The sequence below is a fragment of the Salmo salar genome, chromosome 20 (assembly GCF_965601325.2).
Source record: "Salmo salar chromosome 20, fSalSal1, whole genome shotgun sequence".
Lineage (NCBI taxonomy): Eukaryota > Metazoa > Chordata > Actinopteri > Salmoniformes > Salmonidae > Salmo > Salmo salar.
In genome coordinates, this window is record NC_138310.1 from 7210933 (window position 1) to 7231130 (window position 20198).

Genomic DNA, 20198 nt, shown 5'->3' on the forward strand with positions numbered 1-20198 from the left:
AATCGGGTACATTTTTTTTATCCAGACGTGCAAATGCTGCCCCCTAGCCCTAACAGGTTAAAATAGCTTTTTGGTGAAAGCACATTTTGCAATATTCTAAGTACATAGCCCAGGCATCACGGGCTAGCTATTTAGACACCAGGCAAGTTTAGCACTCACCAATATCAGGTTTACTATTATAAAAGTTTGATTACCTTTTGTTGTCTTCGTCAGAATGCACTCCCAGGACTGCTACTTCAATAACAAATGTTGGTTTGGTCCAAAATAATCCATCGTTATATCCGAATAGCGGCGTTTTGTTCGTGTGTCCCAGACACTATCTGAAATGGTAAATCAGGGTCGTGCGCATGGCGCAATTCGTGACAAAAAAAATCTAAATATTCCATTACCGTACTTCGAAGCATGTCAACCGCTGTTTAAAATCCATTTTTATGCCATTTTTCTCGTAAAAAAGCGATAATATTCCAACCGGGAATGTCCATTTAGCTAAACAGAGGAAAGTAAACAAAGCTTTCGGTCGACGCGGGCACGAGCCTGAGTCTCACAGTACTGTAACCAGCCACTACCCAAACGCGCTACTTTTTTTCAACCAGAGCCTGCAAAGCCACGATTCAGCTTTTTACCGCCTTCGAGACCCTATGGCAGCTGTAGGAAGTGTCACGGGACAGCTAAAATCCTCACTCTTCAATAAACAGAGACAAGAAGAACGACACCTTGTCAGACAGGCCACTTCCTGAATGAAACCTTCTCAGATTTTTGCCTGCCAAATGAGTTCTGTTATACTCACAGACACCATTCAAACAGTTTTAGAAACTTTAGGGTGTTTTCTATCCATATGTAATAAGTATATGCATATTCTAGTTACTGGGTAGGAGTGGTAACCAGATTAAATCGGGTACGTTTTTTATCCAGCCGTGTCAATACTGCCCCCTAGCCCTAACAGGTTATAATTGAGAAAGGAGTATCCCTTAGCCAGATAACATTTGCTATAAATTATCGTTCAGTTTGGTCCCTAAAACGAGGTTCTAATCTCGTTCCTGGTACGGTATAGAACAGAACCATTAGCTCATGTTCTCTGGAATGGTCTTTAGGTTTTATCACCCAAAGACATCGTAAATCTCCTCTGTCAGTGTTATCTCATGGAGGCCCATCCTCAGTAAAACACACACACAATAGTTAACAGAATACTCTATTCTGTTGAATAAAACAACCATTATAATGCAATACAAGCATTATAACATAATCTTGCAATTTTCCACGACAATGTCCCTATGGAGTCCATGTCCCATAGTTCACTGCAGCATGTTAAAAGTATCAGGGATGGCTAAATAAGTGTGGCTCCCAGCAGACCAGCCAATGGAGGCATTTTGGGTCTCACTGCCAGTTGCACTGTGGTGTAGTGTAGTGCTATAAAGAAGCTGTGCGGCTGCCAAGCCCACTCACCATCCTTAAGCCCCAACATGGTTTTGACCAGTGAATCAGAAGATGGGCTTGCCAGGTATTAACCATACCAGTCTCTAAGCCCGAGCTCTTTGCGATGTAACTGCGTTCTCTCATACATCACCTCGTCTTCTGAAAAATGGCTTTGAGGACAATAGAGTGTGCATGTGTAAATTGAATTGGGTTGCCCACTTTCCCCTATTTTCAGGTCTAGTGGTGCAGTCGGAAGACTGAAAACTGGGGGAGTTCAGTGTGTCAGTATGCAGGGGGATTTAAGAGTTCCCAGAGCTGTCGCTCCTATCAGTCTATCTAGCCTGGGTTCCAGTCTGTTTCTCCTCTTTTGCCAACTCCTTGTGCAATTATCTTGCCAAATAAGCGTGATCTGTGGATAAAAAAAAGAGATACCATTCTCAGATTTGCATGAACCTGGTGATTGGAAGGTAACTGTAGGGGTTATCGAATCAGGAACATTATCCTCTGTCCTACTGGGCTCAAGAGTTAATCTAGTTGGATAGCATATATAGAACATTTCCCAATAAATGGATTGTATTAGGCTACGACACTGTCACGACTTCTGCCGAAGTCGATGCCCCTCCTTGTTCGGGTGGCGCTCGGTGGTCGACGTCACCGGTCTTCTAGCCATCATTGATCCATTTTTCATTTTCCATTGGTTTTGTCTTGTCTTCCTACACACCTGGTTCCAATCCCATTCATTACATGTTGTGTATTTAACCCTCTGTTTCCCCTCATGTCCTTGTCAGAGATTGTTTGTTGTTATGTGCTCGTGGATTTGTATCGGTGCGTGACGGGTTATTTTACCCATGTTATTTTATTTATGTACGTTGGTTTTTGGAGTATGTTTTATCTTAATTAAACCACTCCAGTTACACCAAGTTGGTTTCTCCTGTGCCTGACATCCCTACCACCTACACATACGACAATGACAGACGCTGGCTGCAGATACTGACTCTCATCTGGGAAAAAGGTGAAATCAACACTGGCTTGTTCCCCTGCTTGTGTAATGAGAACTATTCATTTCGAGGACTCGTAAGCTGATGGTTTCTTATTAAGAACACGCAGGTGAAGTCCCAGTTGAATGCTGGAGCCGCTGTGGGACACACTTCGAGATCCTAGAACCGAGGACATGTGCAGATAACACAGCCACACTGGAGGCGATTAAGTAGGCCCATTGTTGTTGATGGTGGGGAAGCAGAGAGGAAGCACAAAGTTTGCATCCCAAATGGTACCCTATTCCCTATACTTTTGACCAGAGTTCTATTGGGCTCCTTATGGCCCCTGGATGAAAGCAGTGCGTAGCCAGAGTCTCTTTTACCACTATAGGAATTCAAAGCAACCTTCCTATTCATTTAGCATTGACCCTACTTTTGACCAATCTCTAGCCCCCTTTCCAAAACAGGAATTCCAGTGGATTTTGAAAGTCAGAGTGTCACGTCCTGACCAGTAAAGGGGTTATTTGTTATTGTAGTTTGGTCAGGACGTGGCAGGGGGTATTTGTTTTATATGGTTTTGAGTGTTTGTTTATGTAGAGGGGCGTTTGATTTATGTATTCTGGGGTTTTGGTTCAGTTGTATTTTGTATATTTCTATGTCGAGTCTAGGGTGTTTATTTCTATGTTTAGGTATTTGGGATTGGGCCTTCAATTGGAGGCAGCTGTGTATCGTTGCCTCTGATTGAAGGTCCTATAATTAGGAGTATGTTTGTTTTGGGAATTGTGGGAGGTTGTTCTTAGCACTGCTGTATTTAGCCTGCAAGACTGTTAGTTAGTTAATTGTTTTGTTTATTTAAGTGTTCACTAATAAAGTTAAGATGAGCACTCGACCCGCTGCGCCTTGGTCCATTTACTACGACGACCGTGACACAGAGCTTCTGCTGTACATGTATCACTCCCGATCGAGTTTGTCCACTATGACTACTGTGTGCTTATATGAACATATTAGGCTGAAAATATACTGCTCAAAAAAATAAGGGGAACACTTAAACAACACATCCTAGATCTGAATGAAAGAAATAATCTTATTAAACACTTTTTTCTTTACATAGTTGAATGTGCTAACAACAAAATCACACAAAAATAATCAATGGAAATCCAATTCCATCAACCCATGGAGGTCTGGATTTGGAGTCACACTCAAAATTAAAGTGTAAAACCACACTACAGGCTGATCCAACTTTGATGTAATGTCCTTAAAACAAGTCAAAATGAGGCTCAGTAGTGTGTGTGGCCTCCACGTGCCTGTATGACCTCGATACAACGCCTGGGCATGCTCCTGATGAGGTGGTGGATGGTCTCCTGAGGGATCTCCTCCCAGACCTGGACTAAAGCATCCGCCAACTCCTGGACAGTCTGTGGTGCAACGTGGCGTTGGTGGATGGAGCGAGACATGATGTCCCAGATGTGCTCAATTAGATTCAGGTCTGGGGAACGGGCGGGCCAGTCCATAGCATCAATGCCTTCCTCTTGCAGGAACTGCTGACACACTCCAGTCACATGAGGTCTAGCATTGTCTTGCATTAGGAGGAACCCAGGGCCAACCGCACCAGCATATGGTCTCACAAGGGGTCTGAGGATCTCATCTCGGTACCTAATGGCAGTCAGGCTACCTCTGGCGAGTACATGGAGGGCTGTGCGGCCCCCCAAAGAAATGCCACCCCACACCATGACTGACCCACCGCCAAACCGGTCATGCTGGAGGATGTTGCAGGCAGCAGAACGTTCTCCACGGTGTCTCCAGACTCTGTCACGTCTGTCACATGTGCTCAGTGTGAACCTGCTTTCATCTGTGAAGAGCACAGGGCGCCAGTGGCGAATTTGCCAATCTTGGTGTTCTCTGGCAAATGCCAAACGTCCTGCACGGTGTTGGGCTGTAAGCACAACCCCCACCTGTGGACGTCGGGCCCTCATACCACCCTCATGGAGTCTGTTTCTGACCATTTGAGCAGACACATGCACATTTGTGGCCTGCTGGAGGTCATTTTGCAGGGCTCTGGCAGTGCTCCTCCTGCTCCTCCTTGCACAAAGGCAGAGGTAGCGGTCCTGCTGCTGGGTTGTTGCCCTCCTACGGCCTCCTCCACGTCTCCTGATATACTGGCCTGTCTCCTGGTAGCGCCTCCATGCTCTGGACACTACGCTGACAGACACAGCAAACCTTCTTGCCACAGCTCGCATTGATGTGCCATCCTGGATGAGCTGCACTACCTGAGCCACTTGTGTGGGTTGTAGACTCCGTCTCATGCTACCACTAGAGTGAAAGCACCGCCAGCATTCAAAAGTGACCATAACATCAGCCAGGAAGCATAGGAACTGAGAAGTGGTCTGTGGTCCCCACCTGCAGAACCACTCCTTTATTGGGGGTGTCTTGCTAATTGCCTATAATTTCCACCTGTTGTCTATTCCATTTGCACAACAGCATGTGAAATTTATTCTCAATTAGTGTTGCTTCCTAAGTGGACAGTTTGATTTCACAGAAGTGTGATTGACTTGGAGTTTCATTGTGTTGTTTAAGTGTTCCCTTTATTTTTTTGAGCAGTGTATATTAATTTTTAGCCGTCTCTTTATTATTTGGATAATATTTCCATAATTATTTGAATTTATCAAAGATAGCTAGTGTCTGCTCTTTTATATAGCTTGATATTTGATGAGAGAGATGATAAGTCTAACAAATATAAACATACTTGCAGTAATGTAAAGTGTTTATTATGTATACGGCGGTACATTAAAGTTCATCCGATCCTATAATTGTTGTAAGCATCTCAGTAAATGTTGACAGAGAACATATCTCGAAAGAGAAACAGTATGTTCCTCAAAACATCCGGTGACGTGTATGGTGCCAGTTTGACAACCCAAACCTATGGATTGTAGAACATTACAAATATGCGAAACATGCACGAGCTGATGAAATCAAATGATTTATTACATTTAAATTCGCAACATACTTACAGAACATTTAATATCGCAACATACTTACAGAACATTTAAAATCGCAACATACTTACAATTGAAGACATAAATAACATAAAACAAACTGTCGGATTCTAAATATGACTCTTTGGGAAGGTCATTCCAAAACAGCCGCCAATGGTTAGTTCCTGGTGAGCAGCTGTACTCCTCAAGGTAGTAAAATAATATCATATGCCATCTAGCAGACACTTTTATCCATGCTCCATCTAGATATGTTAGTGCCACTGAATGAATTTCAAATATTGATGGGAGACTGTTACAGAGGAGTGTAAATGCTTTTTTTAGGCTGGATCATGTTGTTGTATTGCATTGTTGTATGTTTTAATTATGTCATGTATTGATCGTCGCTGCCTTCTTGGCCAGTTCTCCCTTGAAAAAGAGACTCTGGGTCTCAATGGGCTTTTCCTGGTTAAATATAGGCTAAATATTGTTTTTTAAAAGGGACTCTTACATTCATGCGTGCATACATTTGCGTGCGGGTGGCCTCAGCGGTAATCCAATCCTTGGCCGTTGGAGTTGCAAGCACCGTGCTCCACCAACTGAGCCAGACAGGACCACATCCTCAAGGTGGCTGTGATACTTCCTCATCTAAGTCTTTCATATTTACAGGGAGCCCTTTCTCTTCCAAGGTGTTGGAGAGAGATTTATGGTGCGATGTAGCCAGGTTTGTTTTTGAGCTCTTTGTAGTGCAGGTGTGTTGTGAAGCGTAGTAAAAGCATTAGCCACAGAAGAGATGCTGCAGCTACTCTGGGATTGATGGAGGCAGCCCGAGACCTACACCTCACTCAATCAGCATAAAGGCATATAGCACAGACACACACACACACACACACACACCCTCACACACACACACACGCTTGTGATTTGAGACACACACATAGGGGCATGAGAGTAGTAAGGCTAATGCAGATAAATCAAGGAATGTAATTGAATTTGGTTTGGCACCATAGACTATGAATTGTAACAGCTCCCTTGATAAAGATTAATATAGTTAGAATAGGGAGACAAGGTTTACTGCTATGGATACACAACTCACATGAAGTTGTTGTATTGTGCGGGGGATATGGTTAAGGTAATGAAGTGCTGTAGGGACTGAATATAATATGTGTGAGGCCAAGACATAAACAGACTCAGTATCTTGTTACAGTCTGTTGAATATTGATTGATATAGTGCTACAATCACAGGCTTGACCCAGAGAGTCCAGGGACCATATGTACCAAGCATCTCAGAGTATGAGTGCTGATCTAGGATCAGGTGACCTCGTGTTCATGTGATCTTATTTATTATGATCTTAAAGGCAACACTGATCCTAGATCAGCATTCTTAGAATAATAGTGAAGACATCAAGCTATGAAATAACACATTCCTGAGGGTGGTAACTCTAATGAACTTATCCTCTGCAGCAGAGGTAACTCTGGGTCTTCCTTTCCTGTGGTGGTCCTCATGAGATTCAGTTTCATCATAGTGCTTGATGGTTTTTGTGACTGCACTTTAATAAACTTAAAAAGTTATTGAAATTTTCCGGATTGACTGACCTTCATGTCTTAAATTAATGTCTTAAAGTTCTCTTTGCTTATTCGAGCTGTTCTTGCCATAATATGGACCAAATAGGGCTATCTTCTTGGTACCACCCCTACCTTGTCACAACACAACTGATTGGCTCAAACATATTCATAAGGAAAGATATTCCACAAATGAACTTCTAACAAGACACACCTGTTAATTGAAATGCATTCCAGGTGACTAACTCATGAAGCTGGTTGAGAGAATGTCAAGAGTGTGCAAAGCTGTCATCAAGGCAATGGGTGGCTACTTTGAAGAATCTCAACAATAAAATATATTTTAATTTGTTCAACAGTTCTTTGGTTACTACATGATTCCATATGTGTTCACTATTATTCTACAATGTAGAAAATAGAAAAATAAAGAAATACCCTTGAATGAGTAGGTGTGTCCAAACGTTTGACTGATACTGTACTCAACTATCTGGATGAGAGGATATGTTATGTCACTTTACACACACACACACACACACACACACACACACACACACACACACACACACACACACACACACACACACACACACACACACACACACACACACACACACACACACACACACAATGATCAAATTAGCCAGCACCAATGTTCAGTGGATGAACCCCATACTTTTAGCTTTGACACACAGCTGGAGTGTATAGACCTAGACTAGCATCCCCTCAGTTCAGCAGGAAGTCTCAACTTATAGGCCCCTGTGTCGCCACGGCTACGGGGCGGGGCTCGGACTCTACTCACCAGCTTTTGATTTAATTTCGGGACACATTTTGGGAACATGGAGGGAGGAATACCCAGAGGTAGAGCTGTGACCTAGACTGTCAAATCTCCTCTCCTCATGCTAACGATAATAGAGGCTAATGCTGATTGTGAAAACGCCTGTGTTTTCTTACAGATTGAAAGTGCCTCATAGTCCAATCTATTTGCCCATACCAACACGTCTGTTTGTTCATTTCCCCAGGCAGTTTTCCGCTGTAGTCTGATACATGTAGGTGTGGGTGACAACATCAACCCTGCACACTAGCATTAGTGTCACGAATGTAAATGTAACAGTAGTGAAGAACGCACATTAGCAACACGGTTTTACTTCCTCACTATTTGATATCTCTCTCTCTCTCTCTCCATCACCGTGAGAAGCACCTACACAGTCCTGTTGTAAACAACAGCAGTCTAGATGCCGACCTTGTGACGTTTGCAGCAACAGGGACCTCTGGGTATTCTTTAATCCATGTGTCCCGAAATTAAAACACAAGCTGGTGTGTGGAGTCCAAGACCCGCCCCCCGTCCCCTCTTCCTAGCAAACTCTGTCTGTCTGTCGCTTATCCCATCCCCTTCCCTCCCTCCCTCCCTTCTCCAGCGCACCACTGGACAATTATCACCTGCTGCTCTCCCATCCTCCTCCCCCTCCCCTCGCCCTCCACATGTGTAGCCTCTCCAGGCCAACTCTCACCCTCTGAACTTTAGACCCTGGCAGATGATGTCATCCACAGCTGGAATGTTTAGTCGTCTGACTGTGTATTATTTCACTGTCCCTCGGTGTTGGTTGGAGCTATGGATTAAGTCGCTTACACCATCGCCTCAGCCCAGCACATAATGAGGTGCAATCAATCTGTTAATTGTTTAATGATGACAATAAGGCATTGTCATAATTTGTCCACATCGACTACATCATAAGTTAACTACCGTATAGTATACAATGGGGTCTGAAATTATTGACACCCTTGATAAAGATGAGGAAAAAATGACAGTATAAAATAATTCATACACTGAGCTATATTGTATGCTCAAAGGATTTTGGAAATTATATTATTTTATATTAATACAATTTGTCAGAGAAAGAGATTTTGTTTAACAAGTAATACAAAAATGCCTAAAAGGTGGGGGTAAAAATTATTGACACCCCTGTTTTCAACACCTTTCAATACCTCACCTTGTGAGGATAACGGCACTGAGCCTTTATCTAAACTGTTTTATGAGATTGGAGAACACATTGGAAGGGATCTTAGACCATTCCTCCATACAGAATCCAGATCCTTGATATCCTTTGCCTGTGCTTATGGACTGCTCTCTTCACTTCAAACCACAGGTTTTCAATGGGTTTCAAGTCCAGAGACTGAGATGGCCATTGCAAAATGTTGATTTTGTGGCCGATGAACCATTTATTTGTGGATTTTTATGTGTTATTGTCTTGCAGAAAGATCCACTTGCGGATCCTGTCAGAGGCTGTCAATGTGTTCTCCAACTCATAAAACATTTTAGAAAAAGGCTCAGTGCTGTTGTGGATATATACCTCACACGGTTTGGTATTGAAATGTATTGAAAAAAGGGTGTACATTTTTCTAACCCATACTTTTTGGAGAAAAAAATATATATTTCTTGTTGAAAAACATCTCTTTCTCTGAGCAATTGTATTAGTATAAAATAATATAAATTCCTAATTTTTTTGAGCATACAATAAAGCTCAGTAAAGCTCAGTGTGTGTGTATATATATATACACAGTTGAAGTCGGAAGTTTACATACACCTTAGCCAAATACATTTAAACTCAGTTTTTCACAATTCCTGACATTTAATCCTAGTAAAAATTCCCTGTTTTAGGTCAGTTAGGATCACCACGTTACTTTAAGAATGTGAAATGTCAGAATAATAGTAGAGAGAATGATTTATTTCAGCTTTTATATCTTTCATCACATTCCCAGTGGGTCAGAAGTTTTCATACACTCAATTAGTATTTGGTAGCATTGCCTTTAAATTGTTTAACTTGGGTCAAACATTTTGGGTAGCCTTCCACAAGCTTCCCACAATAAGTTGGGTGAATTTTGGCCCATTCCTCCTGACAGAGCTGGTGTAACTGAGTCAGGTTCGTAGGCCTCCTTGCTCGCACACACTTTTTCAGTTCTGCCCACAAATTTTCTATGGGATTAAGATCAGGGCTTTGTGATAGCCACTCCAATAACTTTACTTTGTTGTCCTTAAGCCATTTTGCCACAACTTTGGAAGTATTCTTGGGGTCATTGTCCATTTGGAAGACCCATTTGCGAACAAGCTTTAACTTCCTGACTGATGTCTTGAGATGCTGCTTCAATATATCCACATAATTTTCCTTCCTCGTGAAGCCATCTATTTTGTGAAGTGCACCAGTCCCTCCTGCAGCAAAGCACCCCCACAACATGATGCTGCCACCCCGTGCTTCACAGTTGGGATGGTGTTCTTCGGCTTGCAAGCCTCCCCCTTTTTACTCCAAACATAACGATGGTCATTATGGCCAAACGTTTCTATTTTTGTTTCATCAGACCAGAGGACATTTCTCCAAAAAGTATGATCTTTGTCCCCATGTGCAGTTGCAAACCGTAGTCTAGCTTTCTTATGGCAGTTTTGGAGCATTTTCTGGAATTTTCCAAACTGTTTAAAGGCGCAGTCAACTTAGTGTATGTTAACTTATGTCCCACTGGAATTGTGATTCAGTGAATTATAAGTGAAATAATCTGTCTGTAAACAATTGTTGGAAAAATGACTTGTGTCATGCACAAAGTAGATGTTCTAACCTACTTGCCAAAATAATAGTTTGTTAACAAGAAATTTGTGGAGAGGTTGAAAAACAAGTTTTAATGACTCCAACCTAAGTATATGTAAACTTCTGACTTCAGCTGTATATATATACAGTATATATCTCAACACTATAGGACTTGGATTTAATTGAAAAAGTTGTACTGTGTATTTCTTGTCATAGAAAGCTAAAAGAAAGCCACAGCCTGAGTTAGTGTACCCCGGAACCAATTCATTCAGAGCCCAAAGCACAACTTTTGCAAATTATTGCTTTGCCCACACATCTGAATCAGTAGCACATTTTTCAAGCCACCTTTGGACTTGTCTTTGGTAGGAGTTGGATTGTGCATTCAGCCAGTGACGCTGCAACGTAATGGATTTGATTAGGCCTGCCCTTGTAGCTGAGAGAGAGAGGGGGAGAGATAGGGGGAGAGAGAGAGAGAGAAAGAAGAGAGAAGTGAGTGAGACAGAGTGTGAAAGACAAAGAGAGAGAAAGAGAGAGAGAGAGAGAGAGAGAGGTGGGAGTAAGAAGAAGAGGAGGGAGACAGCTAAAGTGCGAATGTGAGAGATGGAGAGAGAGCTCAGCAAACATGCCCACATTGGCACGATGTAGACCCAATGCTGGTAAAATATTGGCCCCACTTAGGCTACCGACATTGGGCCTAAGACAGGTGGCCCTGAGGGCATCCCTCACTTCCCCTGAAATAAGCCTACCCCTTTGGATCACATGCCTGTTACAATGGATCAGAAAGACAGTTAAGTTCTTACTATCATATGTATTTTTACCAGAAGAATTTCACATTCACTTATCTAAGTCTTTTAACACACTTCCTCATTGGCAGTGTACAATATCATTTATTTGTTGCCATCACACAACAGAATACTTCAACCAGAATGAAACTCTCAGAAATGGTTTCTCAAAACGAACGTGTGAACTTAGAACTAACTATAAGGTTATATTTGAAGAAAGATGATTCCGAGATAATTTACTGTAACGTTCTGAACCCTAATTGTTTTGAAGGGTGTCAGCAGTTTTTTATCTTGTATTCTTTTTTAACTTAACAACATGAATTAGGTATTTGTAAACTACACCCCCAAATATTCTGATAAGCCCTCGTCTCTACATTATGAAGTAGCTGTGCTTTTGTGGGCTAGCCCTTGCTGGGCTTGGTGTGGGCTAGCCCTTGCTGGGCTTGGTGTGGGCTGGCCCATGTTGGGCTAGCCTGTGTTGGGCTGGTGTAGGCTTGGTGCAGGCTAGCCTGTGTTGGGCTGATGTGGGATTGGTGTAGGCTAGCCTTTGTTGGGCTTGTTGTGGGCTAGCCCGTGTCGCACTGGTGTGGGACATGGGACCAATGGGGTCATTTTTGCTAGGAGATGAGCAGCCAGTCATATTTTATTTACCTCCTCTGTGAGACATCAGCCTTATCACTGCAGTGACAAATGTACTACACAGGTCTCACTCCAGCACACTGAAAAATAAATGCTAATGGTCTATATATTCCAACCTTTTTCTACAAGAGCAAATGTGATAAAAGTGAATGGATAATACTGTGATTTTATAGTACCAGTATCCAAATATATATTAAGGGGAACAGTGAAAGGTGATCTCCAATAACCTGTTTTATAGTTTGTGGAAAGATGGTCAGTGAGTTTATTGACATGTCTTTAACTCGACAATAGTGGCTCAGATGTTTTATCTGGCATTCAATCTACTTGTTCACCAAACTGTGACTGCCATGTCAGGTGTCCGCACAATGAATGTGATGCAAATCCCTCTCCCGTTCTCCATCTCGTCCCCGTTTATCCCCCTCTCCCTCCCCACCTCCCCTGCCCCTATCGCACTACCCCCATCCTTCCTCTCCACCCATCCCTCCCTCTTTCCATATAGATATCCGTGGGATCCAGGACTTCCTGGACAAGACGTCTCAGCAAGGCATGGACGTGTCGCTTCAGAAGGTGGAGTCCAACATCAACATGATGATTACCAGCATGTTCCGGACCATGAGGGTGGAGGAGCTCCACCGCTACCGAGACACGCTGCGCCGGGCCGTGCTCTTCATGAGCCCTGCCACCGCCAAGGCCTTCATCACTGAGGTACACACACACACACACACACACACACCCAGGTCCACACACACACTCTCTCACCCACACTTAACAGAGTTAGATTCATAACCCCAGCTTGAAATGTCTCACGCTATCCAATCGCTTGTTTTTATGTAGCGCAATTGGCTAAAACAGGTGCTCACGTGTATTTGCAAGGCAGAGGATCAAAGATCGAGGTCCAGTGCGGGATCATGACGAAGGAAGCTATACTGTTAAGCAGGCACAATGACGCCTGTTACACATAGGACCTAAACTTTTTCACACTACCACAACTTACTTCCTCTCTTCCACATTCCCACTCATATACCTCATTGAGACAATCACTGCTTAAAACACTGGGTCTAATAACTCCTAATATTGTATTATCCCCAAATTAGCTATATTTACATATGATCAAAGTGCTAAGAAGCTGCTAATACATTACTAATTGTCCACTGATAAGCACTTAGGAAGCCCAATCCAGTGTCAATGTAACGGTTGTCGTCGGGAATGGAGGACCAAAACGCAGCATGAATGTGAATGCTCATCTTGTATTTTATTTTCAAACAAAGTGAACACCAAAATAACAAAAGAAGAACGAACGATAAACAAAACAGTCTTGTCAGGCTCACACACGCAAAACAAGAAACAATCTCCCACAAACACTAAACCAAACAATTACCCATATATAGGACTCTCAATCAGAGGCAACAAGAAAGCACCTGCCTCCAATTGAGAGTCCAACCCCCCATTAACCTACACATAGAAATACACCAACCCAGAAAGAACATAGAAGTACAAAACATAGAACATAAACCAAAACCCGGAAATAATAAATCAAACGCCCTACTAAATAAACCACCACCCCGAACCACATAAAAAAATACCCTCTGCCACGTCCTGACCAAACTACAATAACAAATAACCCTTATACTGGTCAGGACGTGACAGTACCCCCCCCCCCCCCCCTAAAGGTGCAGACCCCGGATGCACCTCATAAATAAACAAAAAAACAAAACAACTAAAAACATCCCCCTAAACTAAAGGGAGGGAAGGGAGGGTGGCTGCCGTCACCGACGGCACTTGTGCTACACCCCCCCTCCCCAACCCACCTATACAGGAGGTGGTTCTGGCTCCGGCCTACTGTCCTCCAGAATGCAGACAGACTTGATTAGTTTCGGGCCGAAGGCAGACTCTCCTTGTTTTCCGGATCGTAGGCAGAACTCTTCCTTTCCACACTGTAGGCAGACTCATTAAATACATAGTTAATCATTTTTAGTTCCAGATCGTCAACTGACTTACTTAGTTCCGGGTTGCTGATAGACTCCTTTGGTTCCGGGTCATAGGCAGACTCACCCGGTTCTGGGTCGCTGATGGACTCCCTTGGTTCCGGGTCATAGGCAGACTCACTCGGTTCTGGGTTGCTGATGGACTCCCTTGGTTCCGAGTCATAGGCAGACTCACCCGGTTCTGGGTCGCTGATGGACTCCCTTGGTTCCGGGTCATAGGCAGACTCACCCGGTTCCGGGTCGCAGGCAGACCCCTTCGGTTCCGGGTCGCAGGCAAATTATTGCAAATTGTTGCCGGATACTCTGGACTGCACACCGTTGCCGGATACTCTGGACTGCACACCGTTGCCGGATACTCTGGACTGCACACCGTTGCCGAACTCTCAAGGCTGAGCTGACGCACTGAAAGCCTGATGCGTGGTACTGGATGTGTCAGTCTGGGGACACGCACCTCAGGGCTAGTGCGGGGAGCGGGAACAGGCCGAGTCGGACTGGGTTGACGCACTGGAAGCCTGATGCGTGGTGCTGGTACTGGAGGTATCAGCCTGGGAACACGCACCTCAGGGCTAGTGCGGGGAGCGGGAACAGGCCGAGTCGGACTGGGTTGACGCACTGGAAGCCTGATGCGTGGTGCTGGTACTGGAGGTATCAGCCTGGGAACACGCACCTCAGGGCTAGTGCGGGGAGCGGGAACAGGCCGAGTCGGACTGGGTTGATGCACTGGAAGCCTGATGCGTGGTTCTGGTTCTGGAGGTATCAGCCTGGGAACACGCACCTCAGGGCTAGTGCGGGGAGCGGGAACAGGCCGAGTCGGACTGGGCTGACGCACTGGAAGCCTGATGCGTGGTGCTGGTACTGGAGGTATCAGCCTGGGAACACGCACCTCAGGGCTAGTGCGGGGAGCGGGAACAGGACGAGTCGGACTGAGCTGACGCACTGGAAGCCTGATGCGTGGTGCTGGTACTGGAGGTATCAGCCTGGGAACACGCACCTCAGGGCTAGTGCGGGGAGCGGGAACAGGCCGAGTCGGACTGGGCTGACGCACTGGAAGCCTGATGCGTGGTGCTGGTACTGGAGGTATCAGCCTGGGAACACGCACCTCAGGGCTAGTGCGGGGAGCGGGAACAGGCCGAGTCGGACTGGGTTGACGCACTGGAAGCCTGATGCGTGGTGCTGGTACTGGAGGTATCAGCCTGGGAACACGCACCTCAGGGCTAGTGCGCGGAGCGGGAACAGGCCGAGTCGGACTGGGCTGACGCACTGGAAGCCTGATGCGTGGTGCTGGTACTGGAGGTATCAGCCTGGTAACACGCACCTCAGGGCTAGTGCGGGGAGCGGGAACAGGACGAGTCGGACTGGGCTGACGCACTGGAAGCCTGATGCGTGGTGCTGGTACTGGAGGTATCAGCCTGGGAACACGCACCTCAGGGCTAGTGCGGGGAGCGGGAACAGGCCGAGTCGGACTGGGCTGACGCACTGGAAGCCTGATGCGTGGTGCTGGTACTGGAGGTATCAGCCTGGGAACACGCACCTCAGGGCTAGTGCGGGGAGCGGGAACAGGCCGAGTCGGACTGGGTTGACGCACTGGACCGTAGAGGCGTACTGGCGGTCTCGAGCGAAGAACTGGCATCGCTCTTACTGGCTGGATGCCCACTTCCCCCTGGCAAATGCGGGAAGCTGGTATTGCGCGTACCGGCCTAAAAATACTTGGCTTCGCCACAGTACCCATTACCCCGAAGCACGGGACCTGTCCATTCACTGGTTGCCCAGAAAAGGTACGGGGATTTGGCCTGGGGCTCACTCCTCGCCCAGCCAAACTACCCGTGTGCCCCCCCCCAAAAAATTATTGGGGCTGCCTCTCGGGCTTAAACGCCAGTCGTGTTCCCCGGTAGCGTTCCCGGTCCTCACTAGACTTCCTCCATGGGCCCTCTCCGGCCAGAATCTGCTCCCACGTCCATTTCTCTCGCCAGTCCATATTGAATTCCCCTTGCTCCTTACTCCGCTGCTTGGTCCTTTTGTGGTGGGAGATTCTGTAACGGTTGTCGTCGGGAATGGAGGACCAAAATGCAGCAGGAAGCCTGATGCGTGGTGCTGGTACTGGAGGTATCAGCCTGGGAACACGCACCTCAGGGCTAGTGCGGGGAGCGGGAACAGCGGGAACAGTCGGACTGGGTTGACGCACTTGACCGTAGAGGCGTCTTGTATTTTATTTTCAAACAAAGTGAACACCAAAATAACAAAAGAAGAACGAACGATCAACAAAACAGTCTTGTCAGGCTCACACACGCAAAACAAGAAACAATCTCCCACAAACACTAAACCAAACAAGCACCTGCCTCCAATTGAGAGTCCAACCCCCCATTAACCTACACATAGAAATACACCAACCCAGAAAGAAAAAAGAAGTACAAAACATAGAACATAAACCAAAACCCGGAAATAATAAATCAAACGCCCTACTAAATAAACCACCACCCCGAACCACATAAAACAAATACCCTCTGCCACGTCCTGACCAAACTACAATAACAAATAACCCTTATACTGGTCAGGACGTGACAGTCAAATGGTTTTCTGTGGTGCTTCCCTCTTCCCTTTATTCTTACTCGTAAGATTTTGAAATAAAGGCCCAGTGCAGTCAAAAACAGGATATTCCTATGTTTTATTAGGTACACCCATCTACTACTGAGTCGGACCCACATTTGTCTCCAGGACAGCCTGAATTCTTCAGGGCATGGAAACGTTGCTCAATTGGTATCAAGGAACCTCATGTGTGCCAGGAAAACATTCCCCATACCATTACATCACCGCCACCAGCCTGTACCATTGACACCAGGCAGGATGGGGCCATGGACTCATGCCAAATCCTGACTCTACCATCAGCATGACGCATCAGGAGCCGGAATTCGTTGAACCAGGCAGGGTTTTTCTGCTCCTTAATTGTCCAGTGTTGGTGATCGCGTGCCCACAAGTTGTTTCTTCTTGTTTTTAGCTGATAGGAGTGGAACGCAGTGTGGTCGTCTGCTGCAATAGCCCATCCGTGACAAGGACTGACGAGTTGTGTGTTCCGAGATGCCGTTCTGCACAACACTGTTCTACTGACCCATTATTTGCTTGCATGTTAGCTTACACGGTTCTTGCCATTTTCCTTCGACCTTTCATCAACAAGCTGTTTTTGTCCACAGGACTGCCGCTGACTGGATGTTTTTTGTTTGTCTAACCATTCTCGGTAAACCCTAGACGTTGTGCGTGAAAAGCCCAGGAGGCCGGCCTTTTCTGAGATACTGGAACCGGCACGCCTGGCACCGATGATCATACCACGCTCAAAGTTGCTTAGGTCACTCGTTTTGCCCAGTCTAACATTCAATCAAACTATAAACTGAATGCCTCTATGCCTGTCTGCCTGCTTTATATAGCAAGCCATGGCTATGTGACTCACTGTCTGTAGGAGCGAACCATTTTCATGAACGGGGTGGTGTAAACTGGCCACTGTGTGTATATTTCCACGGTATGAGGTTGGAATAATACTGTGAAATTCTGAAAATTATGATAATGCCCTTTAAGTGTAAAAGACTGCCTGAAATCAAATAACATGTTATTTGTCACATGCTGTCACACCCTGACCATAGAGAGCCTTTTATTCTCTATTTTGGTTAGGTCGGGGTGTGACTAGGGTGGGAAATCTAGTGTGTGTATTTTTTTGTTGGCGTGGTCTGGTTCCCAATCAGAGGCAGCTGTTTAGCGTTGTCTCTGATTGGGGATCATATTTAGGCAGCCATTTCCCCACTGTTTTTTTTGTGGGATCTTGTTTATGTGTAGTTGCCTGTGAGCACTCCGTAGCTTCACGTGTCGTGTATTCTTTATTGTTTTTTGTGCGGTTGACTTAATAAAAATATGTCGAACTGATATCACGCTGCGCTTTGGTTCGAATGTTATTACGACGATCGTGACACATGCTTTGTAAACAACAAGTGTAGACTAAAGGCCAAATCAAATGAAAGGCTTTTTTTTTTTACTTGCATGAACGAGCGTGTACATGCTGGAGTTAGAGTGCCTGGTAGTGAATGAGAGAAAAGAGACGGCGTCAACGGCGTCATGCGCTTCAAATTAGAAAGCAAGTCTATTTTTCTTGCCTCTATGTGAAGCAATGCTGGTAAAGTGAGCAGATACATTTTCAGAAAATAGACTGTTTATGCATTGTTACGTCTGGAATTGTGACATGAATAGTTAAAAAGTGTTTATTTAGTGTTAAGTTTAGCTGCCAGTGCCAATAATACATATTTGAAAAAACCCATTAATTTTATGCCTACCATTTGTTTATTTCGAGCACAGGCATATAGCCTAGGCAGGATACAGCTGGGGAACTCTAGGAACTCTGTTCAAAAGAGAACACTGTTATGTAGAAAGAAGGAGACAAGATAAACGCCTTATAACCTGATAGGGTGTATTAGCTACAATTCTCCTCACGTTAGTGAGCCAACATAACAGGAGGCAGGTACGGTGACTCCCATAGGACATATAAAGTGAGTCAAAATGAGCACACAACAATAATTCACAAGGGCTACATAGTGAACATAACAAATACAAGTGTTTATTATGGAATCTCATGGCAATAAAGTTGACATACACTGCATAGTGTATGTTAGTGGGTGCTCTCTACTCTGTCTCTCTGTGTGGTTTTAACTTAATAGTGAAATGCTTACATACTCGTCCTTTTATAACAATACAGTTGAAGATAATTTTTTTTTAAATAAATACACAGCGAATGAGGAATATCAATAACGAGTCAAAATAACATGGCTATATACAGTGAGTACCAGTACCGAATCCATGTGTAGGTGTACGAGATAAATGAGGTACCTAGGTACATATAGGTAGGGGTAAAGTGACTAGGCAACAGGATAGATAATAGACAGTAGCAGCAGAATATGCGGTGAGTGTGAAAGTGTGAGTGTAGGTGTGTGTAAGTGTGTGTGTGGTACCAGTATGGATGTTGTGTGTGTTTGGGCATATGTTGTGTGTGTGTGTGTGTGTTTGTGTATGTGTGTGTGTGTTCTTAAATGGAAGAAGTTTTGAAAAACAAATACACTTCCTAGTACTGGCCGCCAGGCCAAACTGAGCAATCGTGGGAGAAGGGCCTTGGTCAGGGAGATGACCAAGAACTCAATGGTCACTCTGGTCGAGCATGAGAGTTCCTCTGTGGAGATGGGAGAACCTTCCAGAAGGACAACCATCTCTGCAGCAGTCCACCAATCAGGCCTTTATGGTAGAGTGGCCAGACAGAAGCCACTCCTCAGTAAAAGCCACATGACAGCCCGCTTAGAACTTGCCAAAAGGCACCTAAAGACTCTCAGACTATGAGAAACAAGATTCTCTGGTCTGATGAAACCAAGATTGAAGTTTTTGGCCTGAATGCCAAGCGTCACATCTGGAGGAAACCTGGCACGATCCCTACGGTGAAGTTTGATTTAATCCATTTTAGAATTAGACTGTAACATAACAAAATGTGGAAAAAGTCACAGGGTCTGAATACTTTCCGAATGCACTGTATATGGGACCAAGGTTGTATTTATAAAACTAAAATAAATTACCTCTGAAGGGATGTTCTGTTCTACGGTTAGATAGTGTAAGATGGATACCGATTTGTGGATAAAATTGATGACAAGATTTCTCTAGCTTGGAGAGGATGCCCGAGAATGTTTTAACTTAATCAAGTTTAGTTGTGAAGTCATTTGTCACAGGAGGGCCTCGTGAAATGCATTAGGCTCTTCTGCCAGATGGGAACTGATTGTAGCAATGGCTGCTATGGCACACTACCCCTCGCTTCGTGTGTGTGTGTGTGTGTGTGTGTGTGTGTGTGTGTGTGTGTGTGTGTGTGTGTGTGTGTGTGTGTGTGTGTGTGTGTGTGTGTGTGTGTGTGTGTGTGTGTGTGTGTGTGTGTGTGTGTGTGCGTATAGCAGTGTGTGCTCGTGTGCGTGTACAGTATGTGTGTAGTTTGTAGTGAAGTGTGCCTGTGTGTGTATTGTGTGTGTGTGTGTGTGCCTGCGTGTGTGTGTTGCTCTAACACAGCAGGAAGGACTGTTAAACATCTGTTAGCTCCACACGTTGGCGTGGGCATGTTTTTCAACCTAAGCAGTGCTCCGCTCTCCAAACACACTTTGTTGACAAATACACAATACACACACACATTCAACCCATTTTCCTGCGTTATTTAATCCTTTGGTTAGCTCTGTTTGGTTGGCTTTATGGCCAAGACATGGGCCAGTATCTACAAATGACTAGACTACTTGCTCTCCTCCTC

The 20198-nt window shown here is 44.9% G+C and overlaps 1 protein-coding gene across 2 annotated transcripts in view; it reads left to right on the top strand.

The window, feature by feature from the left end:
- Positions 1–20198, top strand: part of LOC106580171 (glutamate receptor ionotropic, delta-2) — a 609807-nt gene that overhangs the window by 338642 nt on the left and 250967 nt on the right. For both annotated transcript variants that reach the window (XM_045704300.2, XM_014160933.3), the window contains exon 4: positions 12412–12617. In XM_045704300.2, the coding sequence (XP_045560256.1) occupies positions 12412–12617 (206 nt within the window). The remainder of the gene's footprint in view (positions 1–12411; positions 12618–20198) is intronic.